Raw genomic sequence first — 17,635 nt, 5'->3', positions numbered from 1 at the left:
AAGATTGTGCTGCTCACGTTAGAACAAAAAAAAAAAAAAAAAAAAAAGAATAAAGGCACATTTACAGATCAAAACAAACAAATCAAACATTGTCAAGCAAAAACATCTTTTCAAATTTTACCCACACATATTTTTTTTTTTCCATCAGTGTGCATCTTTCGGTTTACGCCTCACAGAATCACATGACTTCATCTCGCAGCGTCACCAGTCACCGGGTGATATTCAGAATACTGCTCGAACAGTTTGGAGCGTTTACTGTTCGCCTGATTGTCAATAAGCAAGAGGGTTGGTAGCTCCAATACGGAACATGGCACAGGTCTGTAGTGTAAAAAAAAATATTAAACAACACTTTAAACGTGTGGTCATTTTGGATAAATAAAAGAAAATGTACCAAACACTAACTCTTTGTTGAAGTTTTTTTTTTGTAATCTCGAAAAAAAAATAATAGAGAAAGCATTTCCGATCACATTTCCTGAACCTGCCTCGCTCCTCCCCTCCGTCTCCAAATTTTTATCTCTTTCTAAAACCTTTATACTCTCCTCTCCTGCGTTCAGGGCCAGCCCGTCTGCAGGAGGCGAAGAGTCAACCACCTAACACTTATCATCATCATCATCGTCGTCGTCGTCATTCTTCGTTATCAACACTCAGCTAGAAAGGCACACGGCTCGTCACGTTCGAAACCCAAACACACTGAAGCCGACACTTCTTTAAGCCACGACAAAAGAAAAAAAAAAAAAACAGGTACACAATTATAATAATAATAATAATAATAATTATAATAATGTAAATAATATTAACCACAATAATAAGCAGCATGTTGTAACTGAAAAGAGGAAAAATATATATATAAACCAATATATTTGTACATTTCAGAACTAAACTTTCAAAAGGTTATTAAGTGTTTACAAAACTATATATAATGTATTTTTTTATTTAATTTTTTTTTTAGTTTTTGTATTGCACGTAGTCATACTATCACATGTTTGGCTGATGTAAGGACATTTGTTTGTTTATGACCGCCTCCAGGAGACAGAAGGAAGCTAGTTAAGTTACAATGCAACCGTAGGACTGATCTTTGCAACAACAAAAAAGAAAAATTAAAAAAAATAAAATAAAATAAAAAGCTGTACAATTGTGCATCTTGGTGAATGTGTGTGTGAGTTTTGATTTGACGTCCAACTCGGCCTCATACGAGCCGACTGTGCAGATCTGGCTCTGGATTCTCGTTTTTTTTTTTGTTTGTTTGTTTTTTGTTAAAGGGGAACTACTGTTTTTTACAACCTGGATCTTATTTCTGGCATAAAATACGATCCTTTATTTACCCATATAACTTTGGTGTCATTTGTAGTCGTTCGGGAGATATTTAGATCAGCGTATATCCATATAGTAGGAGTGAATGGGGCACCGAAACGCAGCCTCTAAATAACGCATTATCTGCCGCGATACTCGTTCATTTCACCAATATTTTGTTATCGTACGCTAGTGCTACTGCTATGGTTCGTCCACAACCTTAGAATCGGAAAAATATTCAGCCATGTTGCAAAAAACTAGCAGTAGCAAATTACAGGTAAACAAGCCGACTGTTGCAGGTGTGCGCAGCACTCAGAGACAGAAGATATCATCCGGGGTCTGTAGGTCAATCTACAGACCCCGGATGATGATAACAGGTAACTCCGGACTCAACGGGGAGTAGCACTAGCGTACAATAACAAACTATTGGTGAAATGAACGAGTCTTGCGGCAGATAATGCGTTATTTAGAGGCTGCTTTTCGGTGCCCCAGTCACTTCCACTATATGTATATACGCTGATCTAAATATCTCCTGAAGGAATACAAATTACACAGAAGTTACATGGGTGACTAAATGATCATATTTTATGCCAGAAATAAGGTCCAGGTTGTAAAAAACAGTAGCTCCCCTTTAAGAGTTGTCCCAACAACCCCCCCTCCCCTTAAAGTAAACAAGAAATATCATTTAAACGCAAGATCATTTCTCATCCGAGCCAACTCTTCCTGTAAATTCACTGCATGTCAGGATTTACAGGGACATTTATGGTTTTAATAATAAGATTTGGGCTCATTAAAAACAGTGGTTCGGTCTCGGATCAGGCTAAAACTCACCACCTCATGTTTGGAGCCCAATCCAAACTTAATACTTTGCACATAAAGGATCATTTGGACGTGAGCTTTGAAATCAGATCAGAGCACGAGAATATTCGTGACAGCGACCTCAGAGGAAAAGGTCTGACTCCACCTTTAGGACGAAACATATTAAACTGAAGTTGGCACAAAATGAGGCAGGTGTGGATATTAAAGGTAGACAGAGCGACCTTAAATATTTAGTTTGGTTAATTCTTGAAATTTGATCTGCCACAACTGAAGTGCAGCAAAAAAATAAAAAAAAACCTGACATATTTTACTCTCACACCACAACATGGCCACTGGACAAGTATTTCTCTGTGGGCGAGCGCTCGCCAGAGGAATCTCTTTGTCCAACTAGTTTGAGCCAACATCCTGAAACGTCGACTCGGACACTGAAATCTAACGCCCTTTTCGCCCTTTTACGACCGAGCACAAGCTGTGATAAACGTGTGAGTGTGTGCACGTGCATGCATGTGTCTTTGTAGCTTATTCTGCAGCAGCTGTGAAAGAGGCGGCGATCGACAAGTAAACTGGTTCCACTCTTCACATTGCCGTGTCAAATGTTTCTGAGTGTTAAAGCAGCTCGGGTAGAACAGGAAGCAGCTCCTGTGTCAGGAGGTTTCACCGTGGAGGTGTTTCACTCGCCCGTAAGACCAAGAACGGGAAGGAATGGGACGAGAAAACCGCTGGACGAACCGGAAGCAAGTCCTCGAACGTAAAACCTTGTCTGCGATCCAGACATCTTTACATTCCCAAGAATATTAGCAATCTCTTTTCAAGCTGCACGGTTCTCTCCTAACCGCCTACACTTCATCCTTGATGCAGTCGATTCTTGGTCCCGGATCTGGGGGAGTTTTGTATTTTAAGTCGACGTGGACGAGCTATAGATTCCACAAGGTGGCAATGTTCATCCATCCTGCTCCTGCAGCTTTACAGTCACATATGACAGATATGCATAAGCACACACAGACCCACCTGTGTAGCATGCACACCTCTACACACAGACACACACATATAAAGAGCAGTGGTAGGTGGGAGGTTCATGGGCTGAACGTTGAGGGTTAAACGGCAGTGACAGACGCAACAAGCCGCTCGGGGGAGCTCGTCAGTGTGCAGCTCTAGACGTACACCGGCTCACATCCCTCCCCCTGCTCCCCCTCTTCCTCTTCATCTTCCTCATCCTCATCTTCTTGTTCCTCCTCTTCCTCCGGGCCCAGGCTGGCGGCTCCGGAGGTGCTCGACGACACCCCGCTGGCCTCGAGTGGTTTGGGGTAGCGGAAGGGGCAGCCGTTGTCGTCGAAGAACCGGCGGAAGGTGAACTCGTAGAAGGCGTGCTCCGGGTGCTTCCCATGCGGGGAGCAGAGCATGTCCAAAGCCCGGGTGCTGTCCTCGCTGTCGCTCCACGCCCCTGGGCCGCCCTCCTCCTCCACGGGGTCGAAGTTGGACGTGTCCATCGGGTGGGCGATCTTGGGCCGGTAGGGAGCCGGCTGCTGCCGCAGATTGCTGGAGAAGTCCATCTGGGTGAAGAAGGGGTGAGCCTTGATCTCACCGGCGCCGTTGGCACCCAGGCGATCCTCGGCAGAGCAACAGAGACGGCCGATGATGTCGACGGCCTCTGGGCTCAGTTTGACCTGGGCGGGCACCTGCAGAGTGCTCTCCCAGTTAATGACCTGCAGGGGGAGAGACACAGTGCATGATGTTAAAGCTCCGGGCAATTGTTCAATGGACCTTATTTCTGGCATAAAATACGATCGTTTATTCACCCATATAACTTTTGTGTAATTTGTAGTCGTTCGGGAGATATTTAGATCGGCGTATATCCATATAGTGGGAGTGAATGGGGCACCGAAATGCAGCCTCTAAATAACGCATTATCTGCCGCGAAACTTGTTCATTTCACCAATATTTTGTTATCGTACGCTAGTGCTACTGCTATGGTTCGTCCACAACCTCAGAATCTGAAAAATATTCAGCCATGTTGCAAAAAACTAGCAGTAGCAAATTACAGGTAAACAAGCCGGCCATCATCCACGTTTGGAAGACATCTGACCTGTAGATTGACCTACAGACCCTAGATGATGATATCATGAAACTCCGGACTCAACGGGGAATAGCACTAGCGTACGATAACAAAATATTGGTGAAATGAACGAGTGCCGCGGCAGATAATACGCTATTTAGAGACTGCGTTTCGGTGCCCCAGTCACTCCCACTATATGGATATAGGCGGATCTAAATATCTCCCGAACGACTACAAATTACACAATTTGATATGGGTGAGTATTTTATGCCAGAAATAAGGTCCAGGTTGTAAAAAACAGTAGTTCCCCTTTAACAACAGTCACACTGACTCAAGAATTGCTCATTTATTGGACACCGATTTGGCCGCCTGTCATGTCTGCAGGTTTGAAACATTCCAGTTCACGTTCCTTGAGCTCAGAGTTACCGTCCTGTTATTCACACAAGTCTAATTTCCTCACTTTTATTTATCTCGGTGCCACCAGATTTTGTTGCTCTCACCTGGCCAAACAAACTGCACAAAAGCAGGAAATACTTTTGGTGACCTGCTCCAATCGTGTCCTCTAAAGGAAGTCTGATGTAACATGGCGAGTTCTATTCTGGCGTCAGGCTGCAACAACTGAACTGAATCCAGCGACACAAGGCAACCATCAATTCGTCTATCGTTTAAAATTCTACGCTCACCTTAATCTGAGTCTCGGTCGGTGTTGAGGCAAGGAAGGGCGGCTGTCCCACCAGCATCTCGAACAGAATCACCCCAACGCTCCACCAGTCACACAGCTGAGTGTAACCTGCACACAAGACACACATAACAGGTTATTCTATGAGTGCTCTTACTACTCTCTTGATTAACAGCATACAGTAAGTATTTATACTCACTCTTTATTCTTTCTGCCTCAAAACAGAAACTGACACTTAGGGTGTTGTCAGCACTTAAAGTCATTGTTCACTTATTGTTTGTTGTGGTCAAAACAGCACAAAATGCATCAATGACCAAACAGTTACAGACTCTACTGCATGTGCTAAACAGCGCAGCTCTGATTTTGTGTCGGGAGACCAAAATAAATCCTTATCATATATTCATATACAGTCCTAGGCACAAGGACTCGTTATGGTCTTGGTCAGCTGCATCTGCAGTAATCATCCACCCATCATTCTCACCCACCTTTGCGCAGCAGAACCTCAGGTGCAATGTAGTTAGGTGTTCCCACCAGGGAGTGAGCCAGGCAGCGCTGGTGCTGCCGGTTGGCACGCTGCTCCAGCGTCATCAGCCGGTCGCCGCAGCGACAGTTGGACACGTCATCCCAGAGGTCGCTGGGCTCCATGCTGTCTTGTCTGATGTGGCTTCCTGCAGACAGAAGCAGAAGATTGATTAAACATTAAACTCCACACAGAAGAAGACATAAAACTCAGCTTGGACTAGCTGGAAATGTGAAGGCAAACAGTTCTTAGGTGCTGTCTGTATTTGGTATCTGCTAAGTATAAATGCACATGCATGCTTTGGGTCCTACGGGTTGAGGAGAGGGTCCTCTGTGGATCATCCCACAGATACTTGATCAGTTTGGGATCTAGTGAATTTGGAGGCCAGGTCAACACCTTGTGCTGTTCTTCAAGCTTTTTTGAGTTGTTCCTAAAGTGTTTTATGACTGGATCCTGCTGAGTGTCATTGCTATGGGGTGGGGGTGCCTGGTCTGGTCTAGGTGGGTGCTACATGTCTAAGTAACATCCACATGAATGCCAGGTTCAACGATTGAATCCTCATAGAACCTTATTAAATCTTCACCGTGCACGAGTGTGTTAAGATATCTTGTCGAGCACTAAACCAGACGGCCTCACCTTTCTGGTAGTACTTGGAGTTGTGCGTCCAGCGGAAGCCCGTACAGAGACCAAAGTCGGTCAGCTTGATGTGTCCGTCCAGGTCGATGAGGATGTTGTCCGGCTTGATGTCACGGTGAATGAAGCCCATCTTGTGGACGCTCTCGATGGCCAGCGTCAGCTCCGCCACGTAGAAGCGCGCCAGGTTTTCGGGGAAGACCCCCATCCGGATGAGCAGGCTCATCATGTCTCCTCCGGGGATGTAGTCCATCACGAAGTAGAGGCTGTCGCGGTCCTGGAAGGAGTAGTAGAGGCGCACCACCCACTCGTTGTCTGCCTCTGCGAGGATGTCACGCTCAGCTTTGACGTGGGCCACCTGCAGCAAGACAAAGTCATCATCAGTAACATCCAGGCCGTGGCTCATACATGGTGAATCAATAATACATATGCAAGCATAGCAAAAATAACAGAAATGCTGTAAGAACAGAAGGGTAAATCACCTGGTTGCGGTTGAGGACGTCTTTCTTGCGCAGTGTTTTCATGGCATAAAGTGCACCGGTGTCCACTTTACGAGTAAGACACACTTCACCAAAAGCACCTATGCCCAGCGTCTTGATTTTGACAAACATGGACTTGTCCATTTTGGCGCGACGTAGCCTGTTGTAGTTGGACTCCTTCTGGTTCAGCATCTTCCTCATCTGTTCCTGCTCTGCTTCCGACAGTCCGGCCTGAGCAGAAAAAAAAAAAAAAGAGGGAGGTGGCAGAAAGATGGTGAGGTTGAATAAGCAACGACTACCCCGCCCTTTCCAGAGCAGGGTTCGCTTTTCATCCATGATTATTAAAAACCATGGAATGTGGTGAGACTTGAACCCAATAACTTATTCTGTTATTTAACCACCTGCGTCTATGTCTGTTGTTTTTTTCCCCTCTCTCATCCAAAAATGCCTTTCGATCATTTTAAAAGGAAAAGGTCAAAAGTGCAGAGGCCAAAGTCACGACTGAAGAACATGCAAGCACAAGTGTGAACTCGATGACTCCTCATACCAAGACAAACGTCTTCTTGTCTGAACCAAAGCCCTGAGGGTGAATTCAACGGATGACGGCCGCCTGGACGTCACCGCACGATTATAAGACTCATCTTCTTTATAATCCCAAGAGCTTTACCACTGGATTAGCAGGTTTTAGTCCATTAAATACAACTTTTTTTAACGTTACTCATGGCCATTCTTAAAGGCACATTGAATCTTTCTAGAAAGAAGACACATTGAATAAATTTCTCTTATTATAAACACAACAGGGGCTGCACGAGTTAAGATTTTTTAAAGTCGACTGATAACGTCACTGATGAAAACACAGTAGAAAGTAATGCGTTGCAGAAATTAAATCTATATTCTTGACCTGAACACATATGCAGAGAACAGACAGCTCACGTGCTACATACTGTGTGCTGCAGATATGTATAGCCTGCATAAAAACAGGCAGCAACTCAGCACCGTCAATAGCGTTTAAAGTTTAATTACCGTTTTTTTACAACCTGGACCTTATTTCTGGCATAAAATACGATCGTTTCCTCACCCATATAACTTTGGTGTCATTTGGAGTCGTTTGGGAGATATTTAGATCAAGTGGAGCGCTGCGTTTCGGTGCCCCAGTCACTCCCACTGTATGGATATACGCGATCTAAATATCTCCCGAATGACTCCAAATGACACCAAAGTTATATGGGTGAGTAAACGACCGTATTTTATGCCAGAAATAAGGTCCAGGTTGTAAAAAAAACGGTAATTCCCCTTTAATAGTACTTGACAGCGTGTTGGAAGATGGTGTAGTGTAGCAGGGTTAAAAATAATGCGGTGTATCTCCGAACCCATCTCCGTGTACTGCAGCTAAAGGTCTAATAACTTAAATAGTTGATGTGCAGCCTCCTCCTCTCTGTTACCGCGGGACGTTTGGTGAAGTTGTTAATTTACTGCTGTCGAGAGGATTTGGAACGTTCTTCTACTAGCGTTAGCGGATGCCTTTTCAGATGCATTGAAGAAGTACATTTGTTGTATTTCAGGACTGACATGTCACAGTAGTATGGGCTTCATCTTTAGTGAAGTAATTCCAGACACCTGATGAACCACTGCTTGTTTGCTGCAACGACCCACTGGACTCTTCACCTGTCTTCTCGGAAGCGTCCATGTTGTTATTGTCACGTGTTCAGAGACTAGTTGACCCGATGCCTTAAGCGGCACAGCAGTGAAGTCCACAAACCAACTAGTCGACTAGTCTGTACAACCCATAGTTCATAATATAAAGCAGTAAATTGATTTCTTACCTTGGACATCTCTTGTTCCAGCTGGAGTCTGCGGTTGAGTTTCTGCTGGTAGGTTTTCATCACATTCTCTATGTGCTGCTCCATGTAGAACTTGAAGGCGAAAGGCGAGTAGGTTTTGATCCGCGACTCCCTCTTTTCTTCATCTCTTCCATTCTTCCTCACAGGAACAGGGGACGTCTGGATCTGCTTCTTGTCCTTCACCGCTTTCTCTCCCTTCCCCACCTTTGTCTTCTCTTTCACCTGCTGGCGGTCCTCGGCCTTCCCGCTCCCCCCACTGCCGCTGCGAGTGTTTCTGGCAGAGGGGTTGCTGAGGTCCTGAGCTCCACACATGGTTCCAGCTCCCTCCATGGCCCCTGGCTTGCCAGCTGCCCCAGACAGATTTATGGGGTAAGGTGGCGGCGGGCAACGAGGCTCCTGAGCAGGCTCAAGAGAGTACGTCTCCTCTGGCATGTAGGCCAGAGGTTCTGTTGCATCCTGGGCCTGGGCGGTCATCCAGGCAGGGTGACATGGTCCCACAGCTGTCTTGGGTTCAGGCCTCATCACACGGATACTCTTGACCGGCTGCTGGATGGGTGGTGATGTAACAGCCGTGATGGTGTTAGGGGGACCCAACGATTGATCCTGTTTCCCAGCTGTAGGGGGTGCAGCCATTGCAGGACGGGCACCGCTTGGACCTGCACAGCGACTGTTGAAGGAATTGGTTCTGCTGGGGACACGCACCTCCCCCCTGAACGGGCCCTGGGGCTGTGGTTGTCTAGCTGTAGGGGCCCCTTCTGGTCCTGGAGGCCCTGCCCAGTGGTGCTCATACAGATCTAGGTTGAGGCTGGCCCTGGAGGGTGTCATCAAGCCCTGGGGCAGATCTGTGAAGTCAGGGCCCATGGCTGCCACCCCTCCTGGGGAACGGGACATCATGTGAACCTGGTGGGAGGTGGGGCTGGCCTGTCGAGGGTGGGAGTGGGGGGCAAGGTACAGGTTAGCAGGATATCCTCCACCTCCTCCTCCTGGCGGGTTCTGGCCGATGCCCCCTTTCCCCTGCATGTTGACGTAGTTATCTGGGGGCGCCATGGGGGGCGGTGCCATCTTGTTCTGGAAGGAGGGGGTCCTCTTGACTCCATAGCCAGTCGGCTCCATCATGTGAGGCCTGGCATGGCCGTAGTCATAGTGCGGGCCTGGGACGGGGCCTCCTGGTGGCTGTGGCTGGAGCTGCAAAGGTTGGCCAGGTACGTTGTAGCTCATCATCGGCCCGTGTTGCTCCATGCTGCCAGGGTAGCCCTTCTGCTGAGCCCCTGGAGGGTACATGGTGTTGCCTGGGTTGCTTTGGGTGCCCATCACCGGTGGATAGGAGCCCATGCTGGGAGGTCGACCCATTGGGTTTCCCATTGCGGGGCCCTGTGCTGCACCAGATGGCGCCATCATGTAGTTCATAACAGGGGGAGCGCTCATGTAGGGCCTGGCCATCTCCCCCTCAGGACCATATCCTCCTGGACCCTCATACATGGGTGCCCCCATCTGATGATACGGAGGCATGCCACCTGCTTCACCTGAACCCTGCAACGTAGGCCGGTGGTCCATTGCATTTGGCATACCAGCTTTTCCTGCAAAGAACAGGCAACAAATCCACTAAATATATTAAACGACAACTTGATGAAAGCAACTATATCCTAACTACTGAAGGCTGTTTTTGTACCTGGTGAAGTCTGTTTGATGACACGAACAATGAGCTCATTGCGAGGGTCAAGGTAACTCATTTTGCTGATGTATTCCAACGCTGCTTCGATGCTCCTGCTGCCCGTCTGCTTCAGCGCTCTCACCGCCATCTCCTGAAGCACACACATGAACAAAACGACATTTTGAGTCACCGTTTGGTCAAGAAGACACTTGTGGAGGCGTCCGCAATCATTCATATAAATAAAATGGAGTGCATGCCTGCCACACACATGAACACATTAAACAAACGTTGGCCCAGTAGGTGTTCCGAGCACCTGCATCCTCTCCACTTGGGGTCACAAACCAGTGACTTCCTGTGCCAGTCACAATAACACGCAAAAAAAACATGGATAGTGGAAACTCTACTGACATGTTTATTGTCACAAATGAAACACATCCTCTGAGCTGAGATAATTATCATACCGCTGCACGATCTTCTGCACTGTGCGCACTTATTTCTGTGAATGAATCACTGTTGTCGTCTAGCAGCAGGGTGTGGTCCTGTGCGTACGTTTACTAGCAGACGCGCTTCACTGGAAATGACCAGTAAGCAATAGCTCTAATGCGGTTTATGTTACGTTTTCAGTCTGGCTTTTCATCCTCCCTTGAGTTTTCGTTCACTTCCGTTTGGTTTAAGGGTCTGTCACTTTCTGTGAACCACTGACGCTTGTCCAAGCTCTGGCAGCAACTTCTCAGGCAAGTTGCAAAGATGAATTGGTAGTAAAGTGCGTCAGTAAGAGATCACCGATTCAGGAGAGGCCCGGCTCTGCACGACAGTTTGGATTCTACTTTTGGATGACGAATTTACTCCGGCCAGCTGTTCACGCTATCCAGCTGTACAAGACCTCACCTTTCTGCAACAGATAACTCTATGTTGTTAATGTTAATGCACATTATTGCACCTTATAAAACATTCCTATGTATATAACGTATATTTTCTCTATTTCTTGTACATTTGTTCACATACTAAGTTTGCAAATGCTTTGCTTTTATTTTGTTTGATCTTTCTTTTTACTTGTGATTCTCAAGAATTATTTTTTAATGTGCAACTAAGCTACTGTGACCAAGCAATTTCCCTTGTAGATGATTAAAGCTACTATCAAGAGTCACTGCTTCTCAGGCAGCTGCAGAACGTACATGCTAGTTGGACTCTGGCTGTTTGTCTATGTGCTGCAGGTTTGGGGAATGCTACCGATTTCCCAATTTTGGTTCAATTCCAATTGAGATATTTCACTATCCGAACCATTTTACTTCAAAATAAAACTGATGCTGTCATTGATTTCAAAGATTTGTGGTATGCACACAATATTTTACCTGTAGCTGGTGCATCTTACATATGGCTTTGCTTTTGCAAGGCTCTTCTGTCCTTTACTTTTTCTGTCATGTCGTTGGACTAATCCCGTTGCTTGGTTTCGCAAGATTAGTCGTGCAAAACTAGTTTTGCGAGGCCACGGAAAGATTTTTAGAAATATGATGCAGTAAATGGTGTGTGCTTAAGAAAAACAATCCAGGGACATTGCATCTCTCAAATTAATATCAACTGAACTTCTGTCCCAGACCATCAAGTAAATATGAAGCAACACCACAGTCAAAATCTTGGATATAAGTCAATAGTGTGCCACCCAAATGACTGTCTTTCTAAATTCCTTTCCATATGATGCTAAAAACATTAAAACACCACAAGGAAGGCTTAATATTTGTTTTATTTTAACTTGCATTCACGTTAACTGTGTGGCCAAGCAGCTTTCATAACTTCTCTATTCCTTCTCCGTCCTCTTCACGTTAAATTACATTTTATGCGGCTCGCCTCCTTCCTCCACTGTACCCACAGGTGGGCCACATGGAGCTCATCCCAGACCGGAGCCTTGTGCTCCAACAGGTGGGTCACTATAAAAACCCAACGGTATGTAGGTCACCTATGTGAAAAATGTCGGTTAACCACTCTGGCATTTTCTCTTCATCAGTTGCCGTGTAATTTATGATCGAGACACTGCAGCAAAAAAAAAAAAAAATGCGAAGGAGGAAACATGCAGAGAATTCCTCTCAAGCCTTTTATTAAACAATGCCGATCATTCTTCGGGGGTTCTTGTGCTAAGTTAAAGGAGGACAACGGGTCATCGACTCAGACCGAGACATCTTAACAAGCTTTGAGGCTGCGGGAAAACAAAAGACGCAATTGTGGTTTTGATTTATAGTTTTAAACGGAAAATCTAACTGTTTTACGTCAAGGATTTAGTGTCTTATCAGCACTGTCGGTATTTTACAACAAATAGGTCATGGCAGTGAGAGAGCACAGATGTAGCAGTGATCTATGATTCACTCCCTCTTGAAAAGCTTACACGCAGGATTTTTGGCATTGGGTTTTCAACTAATATTCCCAAATATGCTGTATTTTGAATGGCATCAGCACATTCTCAATTAATATTATACGTCATTTCAAAGCACAAACCTTCACGATTTAAACCAAACCCATTTACAGCCAGTAGATTTTAGTTGTATCCAGTCAAAAACATAAGTTTCTATGCATTTCTGTAGTACGAAAGGAGTTATACAGTACTTGTTAATCACTATGTGCAGCACTGTAGTCCAACAAACTAAATGATCCCAAGCTTTCAGTTAAAAACAATCACTGTCCTGTTAATGCTGCACGATGCATGTGTGCACCGAGTTCAACTGACCCCATTTATGAACTGACATTGCTTACGATGGTGTGTGATTGAGGAGGGGTGGGGGGGCAGCAACAGCTTTTAATCTTCATCAACTTAACGCCTTTCAAAACAACACCAAACACGTAAATAAAACAGGACGGCAAAGCGTGAGACAAACACAACAGAAAGTCTTTCCTTCTCCGACTGAGAAACCCACACCTAGATGAGGAAATCCCCTCAAATGGCATATGACCTCACTGCAAAGACATTTCAACTCTACCCGGCTCAGTTCAGGCGTTCAGACGCTCGCCCCCGCTGGCCAAACGTAGGAACGACATCCACAAATTAAAAAGGAAAATCCTTCAACAGGTAATAATTGGGTGTATTGGCTGTGCTTGGGCGCAATGAAGCACCAACCCTGGCAGTATGAAGCCGAAATGCTAAATTATAATGAACAGACGGTGCTTTCGATGTAAAAATACCTGAATTCTCAGAATATAGCTGCGGCTTTATAGTAAATAAGAAGTGCTTTACTATAATTTACAGGCTACAGTGATGGACGGTCCACTCTTCTTCCCAAAAAGACCATTCAACGCCTGCAGCACATTTAGGCACCTTGCATTAACATCCATCCTGGGCAATCTGAACCAAAGCGTCCAGATTTGAGGCTCTTACGTCGTAACTTACGCATGTTTTTTGCCAGTCGGGTTAATTTTTGTTTCTACTTCCTGGTTCACTTTCAACAATGGTGACTGAACCTTTTGCCGAAATTTCACCGAACACGAGTCATACGAATGTTTTTATCTCCAAACCTCCTCAGTTAACCTCTCCTCGATGTGTTCCATCTTTATTGATCCAAAACAATAAATTTATAGCTTATATTTACAGCTAACTTAAGAGCTTGTTCCAAAATATGTATCATGTCCCCAAGTTATAATTCTGATACAGCAGCAGGTAGAGATCCATTAGAGGCAGCAGCTGTTATGATGTTGATTTTTATTTCCATACTGACCATAAAACTCAGATCAGATCTGAAGAGCTGGTTGGGGACGCATGCGGAGACGCATTTTAACCCAAGATGTGACCACAGGTCCTTAAAACGGGGCCCCACTTGCGATCGGGTTGCTCGGGTCGGGTGTTAATCCAAGGTTTGAACGGGGGCCCTAGACTGCTGCAGCCAGATTTCTAACAAGAACCAGGAGAACTGAGCACATTAGTCCAACTCTTAAATCTTTACAATGGCTTCAAGATCACTTGAAGTGCTGCTGCTGGTTTATAAATCACTTGGCAGCCCAGCACTCAGGCAGTAGGGCCTCAAGTCACAGGCAGAGTGGTAAAGCTGTATTTAGAAATGTACAAACAGAAGCAACTCCTAGAAGGTTCTTCAATGAGCTGCAAATTCTTTATAATTGAAATGCTTTCTTGTGCTTTTTTGACTTAATACAGAACTGCTCTGAAACTACACACACCGATGAGGCATAACATTATGACCACCTTCCTAATATTGTGTAGGTCTCCCTTGTGCCTCCAAAACAGTGGTGACTCATCAGAGAATGGACATGGGCCTTCTGAGGGTGTCCTGTGGTGTCTGGCAACACAATGTGGCCTTTGGGTCCCACAGATACTTGATCAGTTTGGGATCTAGTGAATTTGGAGGCCAGGTCAACACCTTGTGCTGTTCTTCATGTTTTGTTTTTTTTTAGTTGTTCCTAAAGCGTTTTTGTGGCTGCATCCTGCTGGGGATGGCTGCTGCCATCAAGGAGTGTCATTGCTATGGGGTGGGGGTGCCTGGTCTGGTCTAGGTGGGTGCTACATATCTAAGTAACATCCACACCAATGAATGAATGAATGCCAGGTCCAGAAGTTTCCCAGCAGAACATTGAACTGTCACAAGATGGTCAATGTTACCTACTTCTCCTGTCAGTGGTTTTAATGTTGTGGCTGATCAGTGTATTTGTTGCATATAAATAGACCTGCATGGCCTATTGTGAAATATTAGCATTTGTCATGGTAACAGCTGTTTTTAGCTACGAAACAAGAACATAAAAAGGGTTTTCTATTGTGATAAAACACAAAGCACAATAACGTCTTCTAAGAAGAGAAGCAACGAAAAATCCATCTCTGTCCTCGGGAGCGCAAGAAAAATCAAAGAACAGCTGAGACGTTTTGTCCCAGAGGAGCCATTTTGTGACCCGGCGTTCTGTGTTTTCTCAGAACGGCTGGCAGCCTTTATTTGTCGGGAGGAAACTGAATCAAACATAAATCGTTTAAAAGTACGACCACGCAGCAGCAGAGGGCACGGTCAAGCTCTGAAAGCCAGGAAATGCCAAGGCCACACACTTTCAATGCCCTCTGTATTATGTGTGTGTCACAGTGTGTCCATATATTACATATTATAATATGAATTCACTACTGGATCCAACAGTCCTGCTTTTCGTCTCCTCATGTTGCATCTGCATGTTCATACGCACACACACATATATAATATAATATATATAACTTTATGTCCCTGAGCTCAAAACTCACCACAAACACACACAAACACACACAACCCACTGTTTATTCTGGGTTTCCTGTGTGTACGTGTATGTCTGTTACATTCCTAGTGTTGGCTGCCAGAGCCGCCCTGTAATGTCACATTTAGTCCCTCTCACTTCACTCTTTCTGCTTCATTTAGGACTCTTTCCTTGCAAATGCTCCTTTGCAGAAGTGAAACGTCGATAATTAAAAATAAGCATTTTGTTGTTTATTAGATATTACAGTGTAAAGATCTGTAAAGGTTATTCTGAATGCTCTAACTGGACGTCAGAGTGAATCCTGAGATGTGTTCTTTGAACATGGGAGTAATGCCAAATATTTTCAGATAGTTTATCAATGGAGGAGACATGTAGTGTTGTTGTGTAGGGTTAGGGTTAGGGCATGGAGATTTTTATCTAGACTTGATCCATTCATTTAGAGATTTAGCATTTAGTTAAATTTGCTACTGCTATGGTTCATCCACAACCTCAGAAAAAATACTAGCAGTAGCAAATAACAGGTAAACAAGCCAACCGTCGTTCAGAGATGCTATCATCCAGGTCAGAAGACATCATCATAACAGGTAACTCAGGACTTAACAGGGAATAGCACTAGCGTACGATAACAAAATATTGGTGAAATGAACGAGTTTCGCGGCGGATAATGCGTTATTTAGAGGCTGCGTTTCGGTGCCCCATTCACTCCCACTATATGGATATACGCCGATCTAAATATCTCCCGAAGGAATACAAATTACACAAAAGTTATATGGGTGAGTAAATGATCATATTTTATGCCAGAAATAAGGTCCAGGTTGTAAAAAACAGTAATTCCCCTTTAAGACATAACTTACTTAATTTTCACAAAACTAAAGTTGTACGTTCTACAAAATCCAGGGCTGGGTAGCGCTACTGATTTCCTTGAATGGTTACGATTCAGGGTTCAGATGTGATTTGATTTCAATATCAGTGCATTTAGAGATATTTCAGTTTCAGAACTGTTTAACTTTAGGCTAAAATGTTGAGATTTGTGGTATTTCTTGAAGATTTTACGTCTAGGTTCACATCTTGCTTATGTCCAGCTTTCCTCTGTCATCATATGTCATATATTTTAAAAGAAATCAATCTGAGGATTTTAGGAATCACTCGATTTTAATGGGAAAATCTATGTTTGAAACCCAGTCCTAACAAAAATGGTGCATTAAAATGTACACAGACTAACTGTATGTGTAAATTTCATTTCATAAATCCTGACCAGTAGCTTCAAAACGGGAAAAGACCTAAGCATATCCCAGAAAAACGTCGCTGCAGGTTCAGTTATTTTTTGGGCACGCTGAGAACCTGACGGAAACTTCGCTTCAAATGTCTTCCCCGGCGTTTGAGTGGTCTCGGACACCTCTGAGTGTTTCTACGTGATATTTGTTCAGGTGGTTTAAGAGCTCTGAATCCGACCTGTAACCTTTATTAATGAGAAGTGCCACCGATATCTGACTGATGACTGATAAAGAGATCCAGATAAAGAAGTTGAATTCTTTGCTCCTTTGTCACCCGGGTGAAAATGTGCCGTCACACACTAGAGTGGACTGAGTGGAGTTTCATAACCAGTTCATAAATAGTGAAGCTGGGGGTGAGCTTAACACAAACTAGCATTAAACATGTTTTAACTGCACTAGAAGTCGAGTAAAAAGCATGAAGATGGACGGCGTCTTCTACCTCAGGGACTTCAGCCGAGTCAAACTTTAGCCAGATTTGTGTTCGCACGTCACTTTTACACCATAAGTGTTCCTTTAATTATTATTATTAGTACGGGTTATTCTTTTAAATGATAGACGCCCCTTTAAACACCCTTCATTACCAAGAAAAGAATATGACAACACATGTCAATGAATAAAAAAGAAATTTATGATAAGATAAAAAGAAAATGTGTTACCTTAAATATTATTATTATTTTGGTATTTTAGTAGATGAATAATGGTGAGACGTCTTAAATCACTTACATATTTTTTAACAGGACTAACACACCCGTCTTAAAGCGCAGCTATAAATATCTCAGCCGACTCTGAGAGACATTAAAATACATCGAGATGTGTCGGGAAAGCATCGGCGCTGCAGCACTCTCTGGTTTTTATTGTTTGTCTCTTCCTCTGGGTGGAGGCGGGCCTGGTGACCCCGGCTGTCATGGCGACAGATGTTCCTTGCGCACATTCCTCAACCCAGGAAGCAGGAATTCAAGCTATTTGCAATCTGGAAAGTCTCTTTCTCTCCGTCTCTGTCTCTCCGTCTCTCTCTTTCTCTTTCTCCCCGAGTCAAAAATATCCTGGCCACATTTTGCACCCGTGTCATAATGGTCGCGGGCCGCAAGCCGCTGAGTTATCCCGAAACGCATAATCACCAGCCTACAAACTCTACACGGACACACAAACTTTTGTTTTTTTATTTTTGCATGAGTGAGAAATATCATCCTGTGT

At 44.5% G+C, this 17,635-nt stretch overlaps 1 protein-coding gene across 2 annotated transcripts in view; it reads right to left on the bottom strand.

Moving 5' to 3' along the window:
* Positions 1-1,872: 1,872 nt before the first annotated feature.
* The window catches only part of lats2 (large tumor suppressor kinase 2), a 29,244-nt gene continuing 13,481 nt past the window's right edge, over positions 1,873-17,635 (bottom strand). For both annotated transcript variants that reach the window (XM_084544797.1, XM_084544798.1), the window contains 7 exons: positions 9,984-10,116; positions 8,297-9,891; positions 6,477-6,704; positions 5,998-6,352; positions 5,327-5,509; positions 4,846-4,952; positions 1,873-3,812 (listed from right to left, as the gene is read on the bottom strand). In XM_084544797.1, coding sequence (XP_084400923.1) covers positions 3,261-3,812; positions 4,846-4,952; positions 5,327-5,509; positions 5,998-6,352; positions 6,477-6,704; positions 8,297-9,891; positions 9,984-10,116 — 3,153 coding nt within the window. In that variant the 3' untranslated portion in view covers positions 1,873-3,260. The remainder of the gene's footprint in view (positions 3,813-4,845; positions 4,953-5,326; positions 5,510-5,997; positions 6,353-6,476; positions 6,705-8,296; positions 9,892-9,983; positions 10,117-17,635) is intronic.

The sequence above is a fragment of the Chelon labrosus genome (genome assembly GCF_963514085.1).
Source record: "Chelon labrosus genome assembly, chromosome: 5".
In the NCBI taxonomy this organism is placed as follows: Eukaryota; Metazoa; Chordata; class Actinopteri; order Mugiliformes; family Mugilidae; genus Chelon; species Chelon labrosus.
The sequence above is the reverse complement of the archived record's forward strand: the minus strand, read 5'-3'. Positions and strand labels throughout refer to the sequence as shown.